General features: G+C 51.9%; 6 protein-coding genes and 2 non-coding genes across 8 annotated transcripts; 4 read left to right on the top strand and 4 right to left on the bottom strand.

Moving 5' to 3' along the window:
- Positions 1–1,966: 1,966 nt before the first annotated feature.
- Positions 1,967–2,621, top strand: PFLUO_LOCUS6615 (uncharacterized protein; the record flags this gene model as incomplete). Its single annotated transcript, XM_073784173.1, has 2 exons — positions 1,967–2,102; positions 2,239–2,621. 2 exons carry the CDS (start codon positions 1,967–1,969, stop codon positions 2,619–2,621), a joined length of 519 nt encoding a protein of 172 aa, XP_073640655.1.
- Positions 2,622–3,625: 1,004 nt separating this feature from the next.
- PFLUO_LOCUS6614 (uncharacterized protein) lies at positions 3,626–5,860 on the top strand (the record flags this gene model as incomplete). Its single annotated transcript, XM_073784172.1, has 3 exons — positions 3,626–4,371; positions 4,427–4,858; positions 4,909–5,860. The coding sequence occupies 3 exons, from the start codon at positions 3,626–3,628 to the stop codon at positions 5,858–5,860; spliced, it is 2,130 nt and encodes a 709-aa protein (XP_073640654.1).
- Positions 5,861–6,288: 428 nt separating this feature from the next.
- On the bottom strand, positions 6,289–6,360 carry PFLUO_LOCUS6613. Its single transcript has one exon. It is a non-coding gene; the product is annotated as a tRNA-Ala (tRNA).
- Positions 6,361–6,921: 561 nt separating this feature from the next.
- Positions 6,922–7,578, top strand: PFLUO_LOCUS6612 (uncharacterized protein; the record flags this gene model as incomplete). Its single annotated transcript, XM_073784171.1, has 3 exons — positions 6,922–7,054; positions 7,120–7,215; positions 7,274–7,578. The coding sequence occupies 3 exons, from the start codon at positions 6,922–6,924 to the stop codon at positions 7,576–7,578; spliced, it is 534 nt and encodes a 177-aa protein (XP_073640653.1).
- An 834-nt stretch (positions 7,579–8,412) lies between these two features.
- On the bottom strand, positions 8,413–9,507 carry PFLUO_LOCUS6611 (uncharacterized protein; the record flags this gene model as incomplete). The annotated part of the gene is made up of 1 exon (XM_073784170.1): positions 8,413–9,507. The coding sequence occupies one exon, from the start codon at positions 9,505–9,507 to the stop codon at positions 8,413–8,415; it is 1,095 nt and encodes a 364-aa protein (XP_073640652.1).
- Positions 9,508–10,556: 1,049 nt separating this feature from the next.
- Positions 10,557–13,398, top strand: PFLUO_LOCUS6610 (uncharacterized protein; the record flags this gene model as incomplete). Its single annotated transcript, XM_073784169.1, has 2 exons — positions 10,557–11,150; positions 11,209–13,398. 2 exons carry the CDS (start codon positions 10,557–10,559, stop codon positions 13,396–13,398), a joined length of 2,784 nt encoding a protein of 927 aa, XP_073640651.1.
- Positions 13,399–13,787: 389 nt separating this feature from the next.
- PFLUO_LOCUS6609 lies at positions 13,788–13,859 on the bottom strand. The gene has a single exon. It is a non-coding gene; the product is annotated as a tRNA-Ala (tRNA).
- A 773-nt stretch (positions 13,860–14,632) lies between these two features.
- On the bottom strand, positions 14,633–15,942 carry PFLUO_LOCUS6608 (RNA polymerase II C-terminal domain kinase beta subunit; the record flags this gene model as incomplete). Its single annotated transcript, XM_073784168.1, has 4 exons — positions 14,633–15,349; positions 15,401–15,529; positions 15,579–15,660; positions 15,713–15,942. The coding sequence occupies 4 exons, from the start codon at positions 15,940–15,942 to the stop codon at positions 14,633–14,635; spliced, it is 1,158 nt and encodes a 385-aa protein (XP_073640650.1).
- Positions 15,943–16,468: the final 526 nt, after the last annotated feature.

Raw genomic sequence — 16,468 nt, 5'->3', positions numbered from 1 at the left:
TGGTTTACAACTTGGGCGCGAGACTAACTTTTATGTGTGTGTGTGTTTGCAACATCCCACGGTATGCCGTATATCCATACACATAACGCGCAAGTCTATACAATCTTTTTCTCGGAGCTCAAGGCAAAACGGTAAAATGGTCAACATTGTTCTTGCCCCGCTGTCTAATAAGGTTCAGTGGTCAATAGGCGAAGGAGTAGTTTTTCTCCCTAGCAGGGTGCATTATCTTTGCCCTGCCCACGCACAACGGATCCTTTTGTTAAATCTCGGTGTATGCCGAACACGTAGCCACCCCTTTCTTACTGAACATTTCCAATAGGTAGTCGCAGGAGACAGCGGCACGGAGGGTACCACTCCGCCATGCCCAATGCACAACAAATAGTTCGTCGCCGATCTGAGCGGCGCAACAGGCCGATCCGATGTCGTTATTCCCGCTCAAAACCATGCCCCTGGGTCGATATCCGCAAAGACAAAAACGCTCTGGAGGCCCCGCGATTTATTCAACAGTTTCTGCTCGGGGTCCACCGTGTTGGTCCAGCGACTCATGGATCTTCTGGGGCTCTCCAGGTTGGAATGCATCTCCGACACCAGTAAAAGTGAGCGCCCACGCTCCACCGGTTGCTCAGGCCCCTTCCCTGGAGCACTGACAGTCCGGGGGCAACCGAGCTGTCACGGACACCTTGTTACCGAGCTTGACAACAACGACGGGGACCTTCCAGACTAGTAGTGACTACTGTAAGTTATTGCGACGCTGGTGGCGATTCTCGTCCTCTTTTGTCTATTCGACCGCCGATGACCGGCCTCTTCTCCAGCTAACCACATCTAGACTGTACCTTGCCGTCCGTCTTTTTCCCTTTTTCTCTCGCCGTGAAAGTGACGTATACAGTAAGTAGTACCGAGAGTGGGACGCAAATTAGTTTAAAACACTAGAAGTCTGTCAAATAAAGTAGATTAAAACGAACTATCTTCTGCAAGATCTGACACGTTCAATCGGGATGACCGATCTGGTATTGACTTTCTGTACGTTCTCTCTCTCTCTCTCTTCCACGGGCATCTTTTTGCGGCGGAATACATATTAGTAATGGAGCCTCCACAGCACCATCATTTGAACCATGGTGGTTATGCTGCTGACAGGTTCCGATCCTGTCGATGCGCCAATGAGCACGCCCAAGAAGTACAGACGATCCAAAAACGAGAATGGAATGACGGCGTGCCCTATCAGATCCTATCAGAGGGGGCGGATGAGAACTCCGTCTCACTTTGTTTTGGTTTTGGTTTTTTTTCCCTAACTGAAATAGGATGAAGGTCCAACAGCGAAGGGGTTAGTAGCGGGCCCATGATGACGATGATGATCATGATGATCGTGATGGGGTCTGTTAAATCATTCTGGATACACCCGGGCCCCTCTCCGTTGCTTTAGTTCAGGCAATGATCTGTGCTGTGGCGTGTTAATTACTAGTTACTCTTTCTTCTTGGACAATGACCAACTATTTACCCTTAACTAGTTACTGTCCTCTCTTGACATAATTACTGTGCTTTCGCTCCACTTCCTCCGCCACATACGCCACACACGTTCTTCCGTGTCTTGCCTCCCACCCTCGTTCCTTCTTTCTTCTTCCTTCCTTCTTTTCTTTTCTTTTCTTTTCTTTTCTTTCTTTGTCATTTCCGCCAGACTTTAGACACGACACTACCTGCAGTTCCCAGTCTGGTTGACTGCTTTCGGCCCATTCCGCACAATCTTACCTATCCTAGGGTGAAAAAGGACCATGAGCTGTTCACCCTAGACGCAACTTGGTATTGGACCGATTATGCGTTTTCTGCAGGTGGCTTGCCGGTCTTGGTCTGGCACATCAACGTGATTCAAGGTTTCCTTCATCCTCATCTCTTAATTATCATCATTTATCCCTGTCCGCCCTCCCCCTCTCTCCTCCCCCTCCCCCCAAGACCAATCATCCCCGCCCCGCCAATGGACCACCTAGGGTCGCGGGGTCTCCGACCCATTGCTCCTCGCACCGTGATGCCCGGGCTCACGCCGCCAGGCCAAGGGCCACCGGGCCCGTTACCGCCGGAAGAGCCAAGGATGAAGAGAGCATCGACCGCATGTACGGAGTGCAAACGACGTCGGACAAGGGTACATCCGCCCACTCTAGTCTCCCACCTGTCTTGGGATTGACCTCTCCTCGTCACTTGCCATGCCTCTTGTCTGACCGTCCCGTCTCTCTTTCTCTTAGTGCGCAGATGGCAAGCCGGGCAAGCCATGTTCCGAATGCGAGACCCATGGCCGCCAATGTCTCTTTGATGAAGGCTCCGACAAACGACGCAAAATATCCGCGAAACGCACCCAGGAAGATTTGCGCTACTACCGTCAGTTCGTCGACCTACTGCTCGAGGCGATCCGCACGAGCGAATATTCCGTTGTCCAACAGCTCATCGAAATGATCCGCGCCGGCATGCCCGAGGATCAACTGGCCGCCGAGGTCTCTCACATCCTAAATCGGGCTCCTCTCCCCTTACCGACCGATCGTCGAAATACCTCTGAGCCCGACACCAATAACGATTCCGAGATGGACCCCGGCATGGGCAATCAAGATCACATGCAAAATCTCTTTGGTTACCGGTAGTCCCTGTTCCCTTTTGCCCTACCCTCCTCTCCTCCACTGCCTCCCCTACCGTTGTTTGCATACGATTGGAGTCCCTTGTGGCTTTTCGCATTTGCCCTGCATAGCGGCCGTGCGTGTGGACTGGCCTTGTCGGCCTGGTTAAATCAATTGGTTGGTTGTGCCACACCTTTATATCTGCTTTATTGTGTTTTTTCTGGTTTGTTTTGCTATGGTCACGGTATCCTCGATGACATTGGCACTTGATGCACCCCTACAAATCCTGCTCTTGACCACCGCTTCGTGGTTTCTTTCTTTCATGTCAGCCCTACTTCTATTATTCTCCAAAATGTTGTCTCCCGAGCGCAATCGCCTTGTGATAGATATACGGTTCACTGGTGGCATCCTTCTCTTTCTGTATACGCCATGGATGTTCGCCTATGCCTTCCTGGTCCCTTACATCTCTTATCGGCCCCAGCCTTTTATCGTTGACAGACCTTCCCGTCCTGTTTCTACTTCCGTTCCGAACGTTGCGGGCTAAACAGGCACGCATTGCAGCATTATGAACAGATCTAAGTCATGGCCAGCAAACTTCCAAGGCCAATCCCAAAATTTTAGATTTATCACCTGAGTCACCGTAGACATCTAACGAGCTGACTAGTAGTCCTGGTAATCGGACGGTTGTCTGTCAAGGATTCCTAGTACCGGGGCCGTATAATAAGCCTCCTCGGATAATCAAAGTATAATTGTTTGGCTTTGATGGCGATGACTTCATTGAGCCGATCCGACGATCCAACAGAGCATCGTGAGTAGTTAGCGAAATCGCTGAGTCAAAACGAATCCGGGGAACCAAAAAAACACCCCGCGCGTAGACTCCCCGAGCCCCCACTCGGACTCGGAAATTTCTCCTTCATTACCATTATTGATTGTCTCGGAGAAGGAACTGATGCCATTTCCTAGACATGCTCAAACTAGATAATAATAATGAAGAGGCGTTAACCCGCAAGCGAAAATCCTCCGGCCCGGTGATGTCGGCCAAGGGCTCGCGCCAGAAGATCACCCGGGCCTGCGACTCGTGCAAGGAAAAGAAGACGCGGTGTACGGGTACCCTGCCCTGCACTCGCTGCACGCGCCTGTCATTACACTGCAGATACTATGCCGCTTACTCGCGAGGTCTGCCACCAGAGCCTCTGCCTGCATCTGCGTCTCCGCCCATCGCCAGCTCGGTAACCAACAGCTTTCGGCGGCGAGCCACCGAGTCCTCCGGAAATGATGATTTCCAGCAACCGGCCCGCAACCAGCGTGCCTTGTCACCGCGGAACTCCCCGGAGCCGGGTTCTACGTTCGAGGGCAATTATCTCGGCCCGTCGTCGGGTGTTTCGTTCCTCAATCGGGTATGGAGTCGCCTGCACCAGGATGAGACCACTGCGATCCCTGACGAGCTCCAAAATGAATCATCCAAGAGCGCCGCCGTGTTCATGTTCGGTGACAACCCATTTCACAACTCTCAGGAGATTGAATTTACCCTTCCGCCCTTTGAGAAGGCGCTGGAGCTTGTCGGCATCTATTTTGATTTCTCTATCGTGACCTACCGGTTCCTGCACCGGGGTAGCGTCGAGCAATGGGTTCGCCAGGTGTATCAACATAGTACCTCGCTTTCGAATCTTCCCACTGGGGGCATGGTGGCCAGGACGGCCATCGTGTTGATGGTCTTCGCTGTCAGCACTTTATATCTGGAGATGCGGCCGGGGATGCCGGATGGACGCAATGAAAGGTGCGTAATGTTCGGCCACTCCCGCTTCTCCCAGATTGAATCTAAAAATTGATAGCGAACGCTGGTATGTGGCTTCGAAGTACATGTCTTCGCTTGAATCAGGACCGCCGCGGCTGGAGACGATTCAAGCTCGACTAGGCCAATGCCTCTATCTGCTATCGACTTCTCGTGCCAACGAGTGCTGGTATCTGTTTGGCACAGCTCTACAGGTCGTCACAGCTCTTGGTTTGCACCGGAAGTGGCCGTCAAAATTGGCAAAAGGTTGTTCTTACCTCGAGTTGGAGCTGCGCAAACGTATTTTCTGGAGTGCGTACACATTGGACAAATACTTGAGCGTCATGTTCGGACGACCACGGCTCCTGCACGACGAAGATCTTGACCAGGAGCTCCCGGATGAGATAAATGATGATGACCTGCTAGAAGAGGATCCGGCAAAGTGGACGGGGTCGGCGGATAGTATGATGATTGCATCTGTGCTTCACTACCGGCAAGCATTCACTCCCTTCTTCGCACGATCATCCGACTAACCCTCTGCAGGCTCGGTCGTATTATGGGAGAGATCTCGCGCCAGCTTTACAGCATAAACCCTCTGTCCCGCAACTCACCACTAGAGACGGCCGTTCGACTCACCTCCGAGCTAGAAAGGTGGAAAGAGACCACCCCGCCGCTATTCAACAGCGTCAAAGCATCCAGCCTAATCCCTCCACTCTGTCGACAGAGCCAAGTGCTACAACTCGCCTACTCCCACGCAATGATCCACGTCACGCGCTCATTCCTCCTAAACGATTTCACCGATCTCAGCCGCAGGCCGAAGGTATCGCGTCCGGTGGTCAGCACATATGTGCAAAAGTGCATCGAGGCCGCCGAGGACGTGATGACTCTCGTAGATGATCTAGCCCAACAGGGCATCCTGATCCAGTCTTTCTGGTTCACGCATTATGTGTGCTTCTGTGCCATCCTCGTGGTCTACATCCATACCATCCAACAACACCGTCAAGCGCTCGCCCCAAGCCCTTCTTCGTCCTCATCCTCGGCCACCAGCCCCGGGGACGCCGATAAGCTGCGTTACCTTTTCTCCCTTGCAGAGTCGTGCCAGCAGCATCTGGCGGAGGCCACGCGCCAAAATTGCCCTAGTCGGCGGTATAGCATCATCCTCGAGGAGCTTCGACAGGAGGTCCATCGACAAATTGGAGCCGCTGATCCTGATCCGTCTACGGGCCGTCAGGAGCCTAGTCATGGTGACAATGCTACCGCGCAAGAGCCACTGCCATCAACGAAATCCGAACGACCTGTTTCCTTAGACGCTGTTCCCGTGGATTATTCGGCCATTTCTGGTATCTTGCAGCCTTCTGAACTTGGTGCCCCATCTATTCCTCCAGGCGATGACCAGGGCTTCCTGGAGAACCTGGAGGGATCTATCTGGTGGGCTCAGCTTGATTCTTGGGCCTTGTCGAATTTCCCTAATGACCCGTCCACCTTTAGTTTTTAAGGGTGATATTAATGCGCACCACATATAGGATACGATTGTAGATAGTTTTCACTATTGTTTATATGACTAACTATACTTCATGTACTTCTTGCATATCTTGTTGATTGGTACTTTGGGATGATGGCTGAGCATAGAAATATATATTTGGTTAGTGCGGGTTAACATCAGCAAAACAGATTAGAATTCAAACCTCATTAGCAAAATAAATCCAGTACCACGTCTCGGAAAACGGTAAAAAAGTAAGAAGATAAACTCTTAGACCACCCCATGCTAAAATTTTATCATATCACATTTCTTTCATATATCAAGCTTGCTATTTATTACTCTGCAATGATGTCACCCACACATCACTATATAAAACAAAAAACCTGTCTAACTCTCACAACATCAAAAAACACGACCGTCACATCTCAGACAAGATCAAAAAATGGACTCGCGGGGAATTGAACCCCGGACCTCTCCCATGCTAAGGGAAAATCATACCACTAGACCACAAGCCCACTTGTGTAGGCTTTCGACCTAACGGTAGCATAATAGTCAGAGTTTTCAAAGTGGGCCCAGGTTGCCACATTTGGGTCAGGCACCGCCAGACATCTTTACCAAGGCGCTACACAGGATTGCTTGTTGACAAGGGAAGACGTGTTCAAAAAAAGAATGATGGAATTTTGACGCCATTCTTGCTTAAAAGAGAAACCTAGAGCAAGTTCCCTTTACTATTCTTCTTTACATGGGTGTAGTCCTGTTTCTGCACCCCCTTCCAAGCCCGCCTACGGTGGCGAAAACAAGCTTGCCGCCACATGCCAAACATTTCTAACAATCAGACACAGCCAATATTGCAAATCCATTTTTGTACCTGACAAGGGGCATTTTTGATAAGAACATACAAAAACTGCATCATGGATAGCAAGGACGACGTCATTTGCTTGCTATGGCGTTTGCTTAACATCTATGAAGATGAAATATATATAGCCCCTTACAGACCCCCAGATCCTTTTTCAGTATCAACCTACAAATCCTCTTGGTCAATAACAAAAACTCTGAGGTCAACATATCCTACCAAAATGAGTAATATCATTAAGAAAGCTGAAGAGGCCTTGACTGGTCATCATAATGATTCGGCTCGTGGCTCAAACAATGGACCCCACAACTCCAAGCTAGCGAACAAGCTTGACCCACGAGTCGATAGCGACCGTGGTATGTAGTGGAAAAAGAATTCTTTTGTCTCTGTTTAGGTGGTTAACCTATTTATTTGATCACAGACAACCGTGCCCGTCACGAGGTTATGGGAGGTACCGCTGGACCGCATAGCTCCAACATCGCTAATAAGATTGACCCCCGAGTCGATAGTGACAGAGGTGTGTCGTCTCTGTGTGAAGTTATCAAGATTTTTGAGTGAGTGACTAACCTAGCTAGACAACCGCGCTGCTCAATTCGATAGCCCTGGCAATTATCAGATTGGGACAACTGGAGCTCATGGCGGGGGTATTGACCCCTACGACCGCAATGTCGCCAACGAGCGCGATCCTAGAGTTGACCCCGTTAGTGCGGACAACCTTACTCGCCATCCCGGCCCTAGAGGTGGTGCTTATGGGCCAACTGGTGTCTCGTCCACCACAACCAATGCAGGCCCACACGGTTCCAACTTAGTAAACAAGCTGGACCCCCGTGTCGACTCTGAACTCGACAATCGAAACGCTGGTGTGCAGCGCATTGTTTAGGCGTGGATGGATGAAGCAGTTCCGGAGGGATATTCGAATATTGGAGCGATAACGATTGACATGACTACTAGTACGGTGCTTACCAAATTGCTATGTATTCAGTTCAAGTGAGTGAAATGAAACGGATTTGGCCCCACACTGAAACTAGAAACCAGTCTAGAAGTACAGATTAAGTCATGATAGAGCCGATTAGCTGACGTGAGATCTGCAGGAGGGTTGCACTGCCGAGTTCGTATTTAGAGTTCGTCATCAATCAGCCACCCGTAAGAAAAGGGCTGCCACTGCCATCATTTCTTCGTACCTGAAGACGATCAACAGGTCAAAGGAGTAATGATCATTGTACCAATGGATTTAAAATAGATTTTGTAGATATGATTAATTTAGTTTCTATTTTTTTTGGGTAAATTAACTTTAGTTAATAGAAACGATCAACAGGTCAAAGGATTGTGGGGGACCACAAAATAAATAGCCACAAACACACTATACGCAAAAAGGGAGGTAGGATCCTGCCAGCTATCGCGCGCATTGGCTAGTGATCCACGTGATGCTGTATGCAGTCAAATGTTTGGCGCTAACAACAGCAAGACAGGGGGCCGCCCGCGAAGGAAACCATCGGTTTACTACTCGAGTCCGGCATTTAATCAATTCAACACATGAATGTCCGGCTATCACAAGGTACCGATGATGTGGTCATATCCGTCGTGTATTGGCATAGATATTCTTCTAGAAGTCCAGGTTGCTGCCGCCTCGAACGCCGCCTCGATAAACTAGCTAATTAGATTGATTGTACAAAAAGCCACACCGAAGCCAGCTCCGCATAGCCTCAGCCAATGCCTAAAATAGCGTAACGGACTCGCCCTTGGGAGTTTTGCGTGGGGTAAGCGGCTTCTGGGGCCGAGACACCAAGGTGAAAGGGAAGTCATTCTCAGCGGCCGCCCTGCTGCACTCCTCCTCGGACCACGGGATGTACACGTCGTATCGCCGGGTGGCCTTGACCTGCTTGAGTGCATCCAGCAGGGGCACCCAGGACTTACTTTCGTAATACTCCGAGGTTACATCGAAAGTTCCGGTGAGGTGTATTGTTAGCTCCTGTAGCCTGCTGAGACTCGAGAGCACATCGCACGCTTCACACCAGGTCTTGTGCCGTGGAGAGTCTGGGTATACAGGTTGAGAGAAATCCCAAGAGAAGTTTAGTCTTGTAATCTGACGTAGACGCTGAGGGAGTATGCATCTTTTCATGTAAAGAAGTGTATCCAGGTGATCAATATCAAAGATGTTGTCTTGGTATAATGTTGACACTGCTTCCGCGTATACTAGCCGACAGGTCTGCAGCAGAGGAAGAAGGTTGGCAGGTCGTGTGGGCTGGGCACCGTTCTTGGCTCGGTACACGCGTGGAATGGTACCACGAAGGGCTCCGATTCTCGTCATGCACCAGCAGTCATGTCTGAGCGTCTCCAGGTCCTTGGTCAGGTCCTTTGGCTGGGCGCATTCAAGAGCGACGAGTCTGTTGGGGACACGGGTCAAGTGAAGTAGCTGCCCGCCCACGGCGTGCCTCCAAATAGCTTGGCGAATCTCGGTGGGCAGTGTCGAAAGCAGCCGAGACTGCGATTGGTCGGCTGTATGCTGACGGGCTGAAGATGGAGTGTTGCGGGCAGCCTGGGTAATATTTGGGCCAGGCCGGTTTCGCAGCATGTATCTGCCGCTGCTGCTTTGCTGCTCTCCTCCATCTCTGTTGCCGCCCTCGTCATCTCCCTCTTCCCCACCATCTTCAGACGGGAGCGGAAGTGTCAGAGCCCGCGGTCGTTTGGCCGGCAGCAGCGGCGGTGCGTTGGCCGCTCGTTCGGCCGCCGAGCCATCGGAGTCCTCAGCGTTTCCGCATGGCACCGGGGGCCACATGATGGGGTCGTCATCCTCGTCGTAATCCGACATTGTCTAGAAGGGAGCAAAGCGTGCGGAGAGAACAGAAGCGGAAGAAAAGCAAAGAGGTCGAAAGATAAATTCCAGTGGCGAGTCTGAAACAGTGGCAAGAATAGACTCCGAATCTGGAACTGCGCAACTGTGGGGATGGCACGGATTAGGTTTGGTGTGTCTCAGAAGCTTAGCCCCCACGTGGAGACCCTCGAGGCTGTACCTACGAGCGTCTCTGCCGTTTCGTAACTTTGCACAAGGCTGACAGAGCGTCTCGGCTGTCTCTCCACAAGGCTGAAGAAGCATATCGGCCGTCTCACGTTTTCTCTCCAACTCGCTCCCACTCTCTCTCCCTCTCCCGCGTCCCAGCGTCTCATCCACGGATCAATCCTCTAGGCATCTTACGGAGTTGACTCTATCAAGACCTACCGAGCTGCCGAATGGAAAGTTTCCGTGCAGCGCAGTCCGGCCCCCAAGTTTGATCGAAAGTCTAAAAAAGCAATCGTGAAACCGAATCTCTTGATCAGCACCGCCTGAGCTTGGCTCTGTCCCCGTCGTGGCAAAGCGGAGCCCCCTCCGACTTTCCGACTGGGCTATGTTCCCTGCAGGTACACACGAGGCTCCACAAGGCGATGCTTGGCCAAGAAGGATCTACTAAGTACTCAATCTTGCGCCTCGAGTCTGGTTTTGATTGCTTTGCCACCGACAACCGAGATCGACAGGAGGCGGCCAGTCCCAAATCAGCACAAAAAGGCACCAGCGTCTCACCATGATACCACCTGATGCAAACAGGGATTAGGTGCGGCTGGAAATCTTCACCGAATTAGCCCAGATTCTTCAAACTATATTAGTGGGGGCAGGACATAATTTTAGTAGAGCAACTCATTGGTCGAGCCCGCGGCGCTGTCGAACCGCATTCCCTTTTTGTATTTTTCTCTTTCAGGGGGAAGGGGGTTTATTGCAGGTATAAGAACCAGACTCCCAGCTCCTCGTCGAGATGACCCTCGCCTCTCGGTATCAGTCTAGCTTTTCTGCACGGCCTTGTCCCTGTAATAGGCTCTTCTTGCACCATGCATTTTGCTAGGTCTACAGTGCGGCTGGCCGCCCTGGCCGTCGCTCTAACGACTCCCCTTGTTGATGCATACTACCTGGATGAGTCTTGCAATGACAACCAGGCCCTTATCACTCAATGGCTCAACAGTGCCTTCAGTCAGGCCCAGGCGGCATCGGACATGTTCGACTCGCTCGCCTCCGATGCTAACCCTTCATCGCCGTCTGCTGAGTGGACAGCCCAGAGGGACCTGCTCTCCTACATGTTCCCGTCGACTTTGAGTAACGACAAGCCCTCAACCTCGTCAGCGTCTTGGCTGCAGGCGTCCTCGATATTCGAGGATGTTCTCAAGTACAAGGGAGCCCAGGTGGGACCCAGGATCAGCCGCAAACGCCCGGCGAGGTACTCCCCGCTGGACAAGAGCAGCGTCGTCATCTACTGCAACTATGATCGGTTCACCGCGTTCAAAGCCCCTGGCGACAAGGCCCCGTTCAACTACGAGAATCATGACTGTGATCGCAAGTCAAAAACGGGATTTGCCTGTGATCCAACCATTGGCGCCGACCTTCGCATGGAGAATTCCTATCATTCGTGCAAAGACACCAAGAGCACTGTAAGCAATCTCCACCGCTGTCTCTATGTTGACATGTATTGACTGACCAATCAACTAGTTCGCCTGGACACTCAACTGGGCCAACATGAATGAAGACAAGCCGTCGCAAATTCAAATGTGCCCCCAGTTTATCACGTACTTGGCCGGGCGAAATGAAAAGGTCCTCAGCGACGTAACTGCCAATCTGCCAAAGGGCGCCGAGGTCTACAAGAAATTCCTGGCCAAATACCCGGGGATCACACCCATGGACGTGGCCAGACTCGGCGACATGCTGACCCTGCACGAGATGACCCACGCCGTGACTGGTGGGGTCCGTGCCATCGACGTCAACTCTCCCAACTCGTACGGTTGGGGTGTCTGCAGGGGCTTCGGCGCCCAGGGATACCAGAACGCCGACAGCTACGGCTTCGTCGGTGTGGGAGCCTCTCTGATCGCCAACAACATGCGTGCCATGGCGAACGGCTTCGTCCAGGTTCTACCCAGTGGCAGTGGCAGCGGGACCAAAAAGCGAGCCGTCTACGCTAAAGGTCTATCCGACTGGGATGCGATGATGATGATGCGTCGTGACGGCTTGAGCACGTTAAGCACCACCACACGACACTCGCACTCTAGCAACTCCTCGACTCATTCGAGCACTGGCCAGTCGACGGGTTCGAGCACTGGCGAGTCGTCGGGGACCTCCTCCGGTACCAACACGCTTTCGAAGCCCTCGCAGCCTGGATCTACCCCGGGTTCGGCTCCGGTCTCGACGCCGGTTTCGACTCCCATTTCCACTCCTGACACCCCCGGTGGCTCGACTACTGGTTCAACTAAACCTGGCAATACCGGTGGCTCGACTGGTGGTTCAACCCCTGGCGGGACTTCCAAAACAGGCGCTACGACCACTGGGGTCCCCCCCGCTACAACTTCGATGCCATCGGGCCGATCTACCGGATCTTCAGGCATCTCGACCACGTCAGGGTCATCGGTAGGTCCTGTGATTACGGTTGTTCCCATCATCAACGGCGGCGGCACGACCACGTCTGTCACATACACTTCTACCTACACCAGCTCCGGCAGCATTGGTCCTACCGGTGCCTGGGTATGCACTGGCTCTCTGTGTGCCCAGGGATCCTGCGTGGTCCCCATCTTCTGCCCTAACGGCGACAGCAGCTCCTCTTGGGGACTCTGCTGCGGTGCTCACCCGGTGCCTCTGGCCGATGGAGACCCCCCGCCACCTGGAGGACCTGACCCGCCCCCAGATGACCCCCCGGACAACGACCACACCTCAACCGATGGTCAGTCCTCGACGAGTGGGGAGTCAACCTCGACCGGCTCAAGTTCCTCAACCGGCTCGAGTTCCTCTACCGGCTCGAGTTCCTTTACCGGCTCCAGTTCTTCTACCGGCTCCAGTTCCTCTACCCCCACAAGTTCCTCTACCGCTAAAAGTTCCTCTACCGGCTCAAGTTCCTCTACTGGCTCAAGTTCCTCTACTGGCTCAAGCTCCTCTACCGGCACAAGCTCCTCTACTGGCACAAGATCCTCGACTCAGTCAATGAGCGCCGGGCCGACGGGGACTCCGCTGGGTGACGCATGGAACTTCGCCTGGGCCCAAGCTGAAGAGGACATGCTTGATGTTCTCGCTTCCACCGATGCTCCTGATGTTACTTGGCACGGGTCCGGGTCCTCCGGGTCCACATCGCACGCGTCCAGTTCCACACCACTTGTATCGAGCACAGGATCAAGTTCAGGACGAAGCACAGAGACAAGCACCACTCGCAGCACAGGACCAGCTTCTACTCCACCTTCTACCCCATCATCATCGTCAACGCCTCTTCAACCGTCAACCGTCACACCGGTGCCCTCAACCACGGTGCCGCCTCCGTCCACCACCACAGCTTCCCCGTCTAGCTCATCACTTTCACTGCCCTCTGGCTGTCCTCCAGCCGATGCTCCAGTGTGCCAGACAAGTGACGGAAGTCCTGATATTGATGACTGCTCGGCCTTCGGCATCGGCGGGTCTTTCAACGCCGTCAGCACTCCGTGTGCCCAGCCCTACGGTTCTGGCTGCCAGACGGTCGACAAGAACAACTCTTGCAGCCTGGTTCTCTGCCAAGATGATGATTACGCCTATAGCTACTGTGAGCCGTTGCCTTGCGTGGAGTACTACATCCAACAGTTGATCGATACTTGCGGAAGCAATGGCAAGGTTGGAGGTTATGTCCATGTGAACAATGGTGGTAACTACGTCAACGTCGAGGTTACCTAAAATCGCTTGGTGCTACGAGGTTTGGATGATATTATGTATTACACAGCTCTTCTCTAGATTATATCATGTATTACGTGCTTTGAATGTTGTTTACATTCTGGTAGATGAATCCTAGTAAATTATACTGGTAGAAATTCCACTCTGACACAAACGGCTTTCATCTGAGGTAAGCAGCCGTGTCGGTTCCATAAGGACTAAGGAGGTACCCACGCTTCTGACTTCTAGGGCGCGTACTCGACGTTTCCTGCTCGCTTTCTATTGTTGGATGTAGGGTACTTACCATTATTCTCCCTGTCATTTTATCCATTCAGATTACACAAAAAACTTTTTTCACACTCACAATCGTAAAAAAAAACACTACTGGATTTCAAAAACAGAAAAAAGAAATTTGGACTCACGGGGATTTGAACCCCGGACCTCTCCCATGCGAAGGGAAAATCATACCCCTAGACCATAAGCCCATTTTCATGTAGTAATCGAGTGCGCACAGCTAGAAGACAAAGCCTCCAATAATTAGACCATTACCAAGAGATCAAGTAGCTAGAATCTACGTTCTCTGTACATAGTGATATACCTTCCCTATTAGGAATTTACATTCGCTACAAACATTTCAGCTTGAAGCTGAATGGCAAGGTAGATTGATTACGTACGCTAAACCGAAGACAATTGAAGGGAAGGGCTACTTCCAACGTCTTCTGGAATGGGCTTGGTTGCAAGGTGCGTAGAGAAATTTAAAGTTCTAGATATCGTTAAGGTAGTGAAGCGATGGACTGAACAGTATGAACGAAGGTATTGTGAGGTACATTGAGATGACAGTCAAAATACATGGTTTTTCCTTCTAGCTACGGAATGGGTTCGTAGGGGTATCTTGTATACATTGAGTTAATCTATCCTCATTAACGTGCTCCGCAAGGATGATCACTGTCGTTCATCTCTTCCTGTCCTCTCCACGAGAGAATGTATGTGCGAGAGAGAGGGAGCCAATGGGCCGGGAGAGACTGTGAGCACGTTAGGACGATAAGACGTCGAGAACTTGAGTGAAAGAATCACAGCTGGCGTGTTCTCTGCCTGTCCAGCCGAAGACGCCCCAAGGCCATGGAGCTGGGAAATCCGTTCTGGGTGGGGGTTCGGTGGATTAAGTGGCTCGCCACTCAACCGTGCTCGGTAGATAGCACTCGGGTTATGTCAAATGTCCAGGACGAAAAGCGGAGGATCCGAATACCGACTGAAGCATTTACTCTTCAACCTCATACTCCTCCATCTCAACAGTAAAATACTGCGTAACCTGCTTCTTCTCCTCCTCTGCGCAAGCAGGATCCAACATAAACCGGACTGCGGCGTCAGAGCCACGGTCATTCATTTTCAGGCGGTCGCCATTCGCAGCAATTGGGGTTAGCGGATGGTTCGGCCGCGGCGCCGTACCAGCACCATTGGATTCCCTGGGCGAGGACTTGGGCATGCGCGGACGCTCTATCCAGCGCGTGTACCGTGGGATATGCTGCGCGTCTGCTTCTTGGTTAAGCGGGATGCGGACGGTCAAGAAACGGTCGGGGGCGAATTGAGGTCCCACGATCGTAGATGAGCGCTGGTCGGTATAAAGTTCGAGGAGGTCGAAGAGGGTTTCCATGACTTCGTCACGGTTTGTATTCCACTGCTCATATCCCGTTCCAGACTCGACGGCTTCAATGGGCTGATCCAGTAGTCGTCCTGCAAGCTCGAGGCAGGCGAATGCCATGGCTGAGGATGCCTGTTTGACAGGGGCAAAGGTCCGGTAGAGATCCAATGAGATACGGTAGGCCAGGCGAGAAATCTCGGAGTCGTGTGTCAGGCCGAATTTTCGGGTTAATTTCATCAGCCTCTTCTGGGGATGGCGAGTCCGAAAATCGAAACCAGAGGCTTCTAGCATGAGCCTTTCGAGGCCGATGATGCCTCGGGCATTTGTTTCGAAGAACTGTCCTTATATTAGCGTCGCTTCTTCACACACCACAATCATATATCTTACCGGGTCATCAGACGGCAGATGTTCAGATGGTGATAATTTCAAATTGTAAGCTGCGCAGACAATTTCTCTGGACTTTTTGAGTGTGTCTTCAATCTTGCACGCGGCGAATAAAGCCGCCGCTGCTGCATCCTGTGGGGAAGTTAGCTTCACACTCGGAAACAAGCACGAAAAAACTTACCACGTAGTTATACTCATTATCCGGGTGCACCAACCGAAAATGATGATAATACATCACGGCCGTGTTGAAAGTGCGGACGGGTCTGGGCCATTCAATCAACACCTGCTTCCCATAACAGGCCGGGGGAAACTTACAGACGAAGCACTTTCCGTACATTATCAATCCAGGTCACGCCCTGGAGACGCAGCGATTCCTCGCGCATTGGATTGACGCCCATAGCCTCGATACAGTCCTGGATGGTCTGCTCGAAGATATACGGCTTGGCCACCTGGATGAATGACGGGTGGATCACGGGGGTCTCTGGGGCGCCGGGCTCTAAGAATGAGCCGCGACGAAGCGGCCCGTCCTTTTTCTCAGGCGCCATTGCAAGATTGACAGTCCCGATGGGTCGTTGACGCGGAAGAAGAAGCGGACTTGGCGATGGGACGCGATGATGGATTATGTCAGTCGGAAGAATGTTGTCGCGGATGTGGTCAAACCACTCGATCAATCCTCTTGTTTATTTTAGTGAGGGAAATCCAAAGAATAAGAATTTGAAAGCTTATCGAGACCGGCTGGGGTTCCCCCTGGCCTGCAAAACGATGCCAGCCCACTTGTGTCCACCGGGGGCTGTGAGGGAGCGAGCTAGTCCTCGATGGGACAGCCAGTGACCATCGTAGCAGGTCACTCCGCTGACCACGGGAGTCGAGCTGGTATCTTTAACAGGCATAGACTTGTGGTGATACATATATAGGAAGAGGACCTGTGCTGATCAGGCAGGAACTCTGGGTTTCCATATTACAGCGAAGTCAGCACAACATGCTACTTATTCATACTTGTGGGACTATATTTTGAGTCTCTCTTTCTCTCTCACTTCTTATGTACTCATTCATCTTTCATTTATTATTGTA

This window comes from Penicillium psychrofluorescens (assembly GCF_964197705.1).
Source record: "Penicillium psychrofluorescens genome assembly, chromosome: 4".
Lineage (NCBI taxonomy): Eukaryota > Fungi > Ascomycota > Eurotiomycetes > Eurotiales > Aspergillaceae > Penicillium > Penicillium psychrofluorescens.
The sequence above is the reverse complement of the archived record's forward strand: the minus strand, read 5'-3'. Positions and strand labels throughout refer to the sequence as shown.